Source organism: Aedes albopictus, chromosome 1 (assembly GCF_035046485.1).
Source record: "Aedes albopictus strain Foshan chromosome 1, AalbF5, whole genome shotgun sequence".
Classification (NCBI taxonomy): domain Eukaryota; kingdom Metazoa; phylum Arthropoda; class Insecta; order Diptera; family Culicidae; genus Aedes; species Aedes albopictus.
The window spans coordinates 31923622-31930171 of NC_085136.1; the positions used below are offsets into that span (position 1 = coordinate 31923622).

At 46.9% G+C, this 6550-nt stretch overlaps 1 protein-coding gene across 4 annotated transcripts; it reads right to left on the minus strand.

The window, feature by feature from the left end:
- Nucleotides 1-1328: 1328 nt before the first annotated feature.
- On the minus strand, nucleotides 1329-5886 carry LOC109428475 (probable Dol-P-Man:Man(7)GlcNAc(2)-PP-Dol alpha-1,6-mannosyltransferase). 4 transcript variants are annotated; one of them, XM_062844322.1, is made up of 8 exons: nucleotides 5851-5886; nucleotides 5505-5608; nucleotides 5261-5435; nucleotides 5063-5195; nucleotides 4280-4979; nucleotides 4079-4219; nucleotides 3915-4019; nucleotides 1329-2549 (listed from the first exon to the last, which is right to left on the minus strand). In XM_062844322.1, the coding sequence occupies exons 3-8, from the start codon at nucleotides 5384-5386 to the stop codon at nucleotides 1454-1456; spliced, it is 2301 nt and encodes a 766-aa protein (XP_062700306.1). In that variant the 5' UTR covers nucleotides 5387-5435; nucleotides 5505-5608; nucleotides 5851-5886; the 3' UTR covers nucleotides 1329-1453. The 4 variants fall into 4 exon arrangements, with proteins under 4 accessions (XP_062700306.1, XP_062700305.1, XP_062700307.1 ...); XM_062844321.1 differs by having other exon boundaries at nucleotides 5776-5857; XM_062844323.1 differs by lacking the exon at nucleotides 5851-5886 and adding an exon at nucleotides 5781-5829.
- Nucleotides 5887-6550: the final 664 nt, after the last annotated feature.

A 6550-nucleotide genomic window follows, 5' to 3' on the forward strand; every position in this document is an offset into this window, starting at 1 on the left:
ATTTGGCATAAAACGAAGAGCAGCCTTCTTTGTAAGCATTATGCAAAATGGCCGCTTTGCCAAATTTTTCCTTTATGTCAAATGACATTGTGCTTAATAGGGTAGAGCCACAAAGCCGTAATGAGATTTTCAGGGGGTTCCATGAAGCGAAAGGAAAGATTCAGGCATGTTTCATGGGAGTTTCAAGGCTTTTTTGCGGGCGTCAGGGAAAGTCCATAGGATTTCAAGGATCCCAGTAGGAAGTTTTGAGACAATTCAGGGAGGTTTCAAAACATTTCAACGGATTTTCAGGGATGTTTCAGAGAGATTTCAAGGCGTTCTAGGACATATCAGGAAGCTCCATGTTGTTTCAGGGCTTTTCAGAGGACTCCGGGAGTTTCAGGATACTTAAAAAGAAAGACATTAACACCGTTTCAGCCAAAAGCTGCACAAACTGAACATTACTAACACGAGACAACGGACAACACACATAATACCCAGTGGCCCAGTGAAGAGTTTTCCGTTTGACGAAAAGTTTTCCCCGACTGGAGCAGGAATCGAACCCACACTCCAAGGCTTTCGAAACGTCTAGACGACTGACGCCGCTAACCGCACAGCCGTGAAGCATTTCATGAGGTTTAAGGATGTTACAGGAATGCCAAGCAGATTTATGGAATTGTATGGTCTTCTAGAGAGATTTCAGTGGCCTTAGGGAGGTTTCGGAGGGCTTTCAAGGCGCTTCAGTGAGCCTCAAGAGGGTATCAGGTGGTTTATTAGTGGTTTAACGGTACTCAGGATGATGATATGGTTTTGAGAGGGGAGGGGGAGGCCTGGGATTGTGGAGTTCTAGAAGGATTCAAGGAGTATTAAAAAACTTGTAATTGGAAGGCACGAAATGTTGCTAATTGACAAACTGAGAGATGAAATTTGTGAAAAACCTCGCGTTCTGGTAGGATTCGAACCCACGACTCCGTATTCGCTAGACCGGCGCTTTAATCAACTAAGCCACAGAACAGGTAATGGTTCTGCGGAATAGAAAGCCAAACTGACTCTGAAGCTGCACCGTGAACACTTCACAAACTCATCTCTCTTTTCGGCTTAGATGCCATGTATGTGTGAGTATAAACCCTTGTTATTCCCAAGCACAAATTACAATTCCAATCAGTTTTAGGAAGGTTTTAATAATCACAGGAAAGACAAAACAATTTTATTATGATTTCAAGATCCTCCTCGAATCCAATCGACATGGAAATGTTATTTGGAAAATGCCGCACAAGGTCCTGATTAGCAGAAAAAAAAACCCTACCCCTGGCCGTGATTTCTCACTGAATCAAATAACTTCCAAAACATTAGTTTTCTACCAAGAGTTTTGTTTTAAAATCGTCATATTGGTATCACCTTGTCTAATAGTCTCTCATGTCGTTGTCTTTAAAGCTACATTCGGTGGATCTAGCCATTTTCCTACTTACGCCTCTCATTCGTCACCCTCTCCTTCATCCTCATCGCCATCGCCGTACTGTTCGTCGATGATTTGCCGCAAACACTCCCGCGTCGACATTCGATCCAGGTTGCACAGCCCGCTGAAGTCCAATTTGCTCAGCTCACTAGCCATCTGTTTCAGTTTTTCCTCCCGCAGCGTCTTCTGCGATGGTTTGATCTGCGTCGATGAGGACGCCTTCGCCAGATAGGAAGCCATCTTGGCTCGTTTCTGTTCACGCGTTTCGCCCACGTCGTCATCCTTCAGGAGGTGAGCGTTTTCCTCGAGAATCTCCTTGATTTTCATCCTGCTTTTGGAGGTGGATTTCCTCACCGGTTGCAAAGGTTTAAGGGTTGATTCCTTGTTGCGGCGATTTCTGTTTGACTTTGGATATCGCTGCGGTACTTCTTTTTCATCTTCTGGGTTCAGATCTTCCAGTTCTGCTTCTTCTGCAGCTGTTTCCTCTCCTCCGCGTTCCTTGCCTCGACGATTTCCATTCGATTTTGAATAACGTCGAGGTTCTTCTTTTTCCTCAACTTCATCCAGCTCCTCAAGTTCTTCTTTCGTTGCAACTTCTTCGTCTTCTTGCGCCGTGACGCGGCCATTTCGTTTCAGTTTCGTATACTGTTGAGGTTCTTGTTCCTCCTCTCCCTCGTCTGGCTCTTCCAATTCTTCCTCTGCTGCCGTTTCCTCATCTTCTTCTGGTTCCTCGTCTTTTTCAGGTTCCTCATCTTCTCCTTCTTCCTCTCTTCCATCGACTTCGAACGGTGGGAACTCCGGATCGCTCAACGATCCGCTCCCGCCGAGATTGCTCGTCTCCAGAATGTCATCGAAGTTCAACCGGATGCGGCGGGGGTCCACCCCCGCCCGACGCTTCATGATGAAAATGCACGGTTTCGTTTTGATTTTGACCGGTAGCAGCGACCGATACTGCAGCCCGATACTGTTGAAGCACTCGACAAACTCGAGGATCTCGTGCGTTTGGCCCAGGAGCCGCATTTCGTCCGAGTATTTGTCCCGTGCTTCCGTCAGAAGGTAGTCGAACCGGTGCAGCCGCTGCTCTCCCGGTAGCAGGTTCTCCTCTTTGCTGTAACTGCGAAAGAAAGGGGAAATGAGAGATTAATACATATGTAAGTGGCACAGATGCCACTAGGAAAACGGATAAAGCTAAGACAATGGAAGCCCCTAGGCCAACGGGTGCCACTAGGACAACAGATGGCACTAGGACAACAAATGCCACTAGAACAACAGATGCCACAAGGACAATGGATACAACTAGGACAACGGATGCCATTAGGGTAACGGATGCCACAAGGACAACGAATGCCGCTAGGATAACGTATGCCACTAGGACAAAGGATGTCAGTATGATAACGGATGCCACTAGGACAACGGATGCTACTAGGACAACGGATGCCACTAGGACACCGGATGCCACTAGCACAATGGATGCAACTAAGACAACGGATGTTACTAGGACAATGGATGCCACTAGGACAATGGATGCCACTAGGACAACGGACGCCACTAGGGCAACGGATGTCACTAGGACAACGAATGCCGCTAGGATAACGTATGCCACTAGGATAAAGGATGCCTTTAGGGCAACGGATGCCACTAGGACAACGGATGTCACTAGGACAACGGATGCCACTAGGACAATGGATGCCACTAGGACAACGAATGCCGCTACGATAACGTATGCCACTAGGACAACGGATGCCACTAGGACAACGGATGCCAGTAGGGCAACGAATGTCACTAGAACAACGGATGTCACTAGGACAATGGATGCCACTAGGGCAACGAATGTCACCAGAACAACGGATGCCACTAGGGCAACGAATGTCACTTGAACAACGGATGTCACTAGGGCAACAGATGCCACTAGGCCAACGAATGCCACTAGGACAACGGATGCGACTAGGACAACAGGTGCCACTAGGACAACGGATGCCAGTAGGACAACGGATGCCACTAGGACAACGGATGCCACTAGGACAACGGATGCCACTAGGACAATGGATGCACTAGGACAACGGATGCCACAAGGACAACGGGTGCCACAAGGACAACGGATGCCACAAGGACAACGGATGCCACAAGGACAACGGATGCCACAAGGACAACGGATGCCACTAGGACGACGGATGCCACTAGGACAACGGATGCCACTAGGACAACTGATGCCACTAGGACCACGGATGTCACTAGGACAACGGAAGCCACTAGGACAATGGTTGCCACTAGGACAATGGATGCCACAAGGACAATGGATGCCACAAGGACAACGGATGCCACTAGGACAACGGATGCCACTAGGACAACGGATGCCACTAGGACAACGGATACCACTAGGACAACGGATGCCACTAGAACAATTGATGTCACTAGGACCACGGATTCCACTAGGAAAACGGATGCCACGTGATATAAAGCCAACGACCTAAATACTTACATCCAATCCGGGTTGATCTGGGAGAACCTGGAAACGCCACTTTGCGCCGCCAGATTGTCTATGTGGACAGTGACGCTTGTTTCTCCGGCTGCCAGCCGATGGAACCTGAAACCATCGAATATTTGCACTGATTGTTACGCTTTTATAGATTTATAAATACTCACCTAGATATAGCGACTCCTCCGGGATAATTGGTCCCGGCAACTAAAAGCAAAAACATCGTCAGGAACGCATTGCCAAACAGATGTCCGATGGCCACAAACGACAGGAACTTGTTGAAGATTGTCTTTTTTCGATTAATCCATCTAAAACCCGAAAATTTTGATCAGTGTACTTTGAAAGAAAATTTGCGCAGCTACTCTTACATCCTATTGCAAGCGCAAGCAGCGGCCACGTTCAGCAGCGGAAACACGTAGATGATGAAGCGTAGCTCCTTGTGTGGCAGCATCGAGAACAGCAGTACAAACACCACCGCGGGAATGACTAACGATCGGATCCGGGTCTCCAGGACCAGTCCGAAAGGGACAAACAGCAACGATAGCCCCATGGCACGTGGTAGCGCCGAATAGATGTACCACAGAAACGGTGAGGTACCCCATTCGGAGCTTTTATTGAGGATGGTGTTGAACCAGAAAACTTCCGCTTCGGGCCACAGTAGGCGGCGCCAGAAGAACGTGTCCACCGTCACCGTCAAAACGATGAGTAGAACGCCTGCTATGATTACAGTTTTCAGCACAACATCCAAGTGCACTCGTTTGTAGTACAAGTCATAGAGTAGATACAATCCCAGCAGCATGGCCAACTCCGCTCGGAAAATGATGATGGCGGCTCCGGAGCAGACAATGAATAGTTTGACATTTCGTGTCAACCAGTAGTTCACCGCCAGTAGAACCAGCGGTAGGGCCATGATGTTTGGCAGTGGACGGCTCATGTAGAACATAAAGTGAAACTGCGTGATTGTGATGAGAATGTACCACAACGAGACGGAAACGCCGAGTCGCTTGTGGATTGTGATGCGAAGCTTGTTCCACGCGAAGACCACCGTCGCTGCCAGAGCGAAGCGAACTGCAATTTTTCGCGAAAAGTGAGTAAATGTCAACTAATCAAACTGTTGTCGACAGCGTGAAAAGTTCACCGTTTATATTTACCGACATATTGCATCCAGAATTTGTTGACTTCGAAGAAATCGAGCGCTGTGGCGACCGGCGTCACCAGAAAGGTGACAAACAGCGGTCCCAGGAAGGACCTGGGGACCACCCCGGGAAATTCGAGATGATCATACTGCAAAAAAGAAATTCAATTCCGGTGACGTTCGTTACCATTGACAACATCAACGCAACGCCTACTTGGGACACGTTCAGCCGATGGTAAAGCAAGTCATGAATCGCCTGCAGATTGAAGCTCTCCTCCACTTTGGTAAACGGCGTGTAGACACAGTGGGCAGCTGCAATCAAGAATACCAACAAGGCCATCGGTGCGTTATTTTTGGCTTCCGGGTTCCGCTGACGCCAAACGAAAGATCTTCAATGAAAATTCGCAGGAAATTATGAATTTATACCTCGATAGTTCAGTCGATCCATCACTGGTTACCTGCACTATTGGTTTATCCTATTTTTGCAAACTATTTTCGGAGGCTGTCCCGATATGTCACCGGATTATGCCATTAGGGCCAAACCATGCCCGATCAACGAACTCTATTTGAAAACCGTAAACAAAAGAACAGAAACATAGGAAAACCACATAAATAATATGCTACCTTGCCCTAACAAAGAAACAAACAATAAACCGAATAACCGACCGACCAACAGTCGGATAAAAATAACCAAAAATGAACGAAAATATCAGACGATCCCGCTACTACCATACACGTAGTAGATTTTCCTAGCGCTATGATACTGATTGACTGACTGACCGACCGGCAGATAGAGAGACGTACCGTCGTCGACGGTGGCGCAGGCAAAACAAAAATAAACACGCGTGACGCATCGCGGGATGACGTTTCGAGATAAAAACGGGAGTAGTAAAAAAGAGTCGAAAGTGCATCTTCTGGTGCTGATCGAAGTGTGCCATGTGGAAAAGAGCGGAAAACATTCTTTGAAATCTTGCACGGAAGCTTGTGTGCAATATTGCTTCGAAGTTCGTTTGGTTTGACAGTTGAGATTGTTTATTTTTGGTGTATGTGTTGCTTTTAAAACATTATTTTTTTTTACATAAAATTTGTTGGGTGTGAACCAAGGTTAGTGACATTCCCCTTGTCTGTCGTTCCCCTTGGACGGAGTAAGTCGCTCTCATCGTTAGGTCCCGTGTTGTGCCAAGTGATTCTACAGTAATTTACTGAGATGGCTAAGAACGGATGGATCCGATCTACCTAATTTATCTGGAATGTAGACCGTAGATCTCCAGCGTAACATCATTAATTAACCCTTTGGAGCCGGCGGGGTCATATATGACCCCAACATAGAAACGGCTGTATAAATTCACCCATTCAGCAAAACAGAATACTGTCTTCGGCAAAGTTGTTGCAAATTGAGTCCTCTATTAAGGAAAAATGGAAATATTTGTATTTGAAACTTCATTGACAACCTAGAACATCCTGAACACCATAAAATTTGAAAAAAAAAAACGAAATAATTGAC

Coding starts and splice junctions, on each gene's coding strand:
- LOC109428475 (XM_062844322.1), bottom strand. CDS start 5,386: ATGGCCTTGTTGGTATTCTTGATTGCAGCTGCCCACTGTGTCTACACG. Junction 5,196..5,260: donor ATCGGCTGAACGTGTCCCAA/GTAGGCGTTGCG, acceptor TCTTTTTTGCAG/TATGATCATCTCGAATTTCC. Junction 4,020..4,078: donor GGAGGAGTCGCTATATCTAG/GTGAGTATTTAT, acceptor CGATGGTTTCAG/GTTCCATCGGCTGGCAGCCG.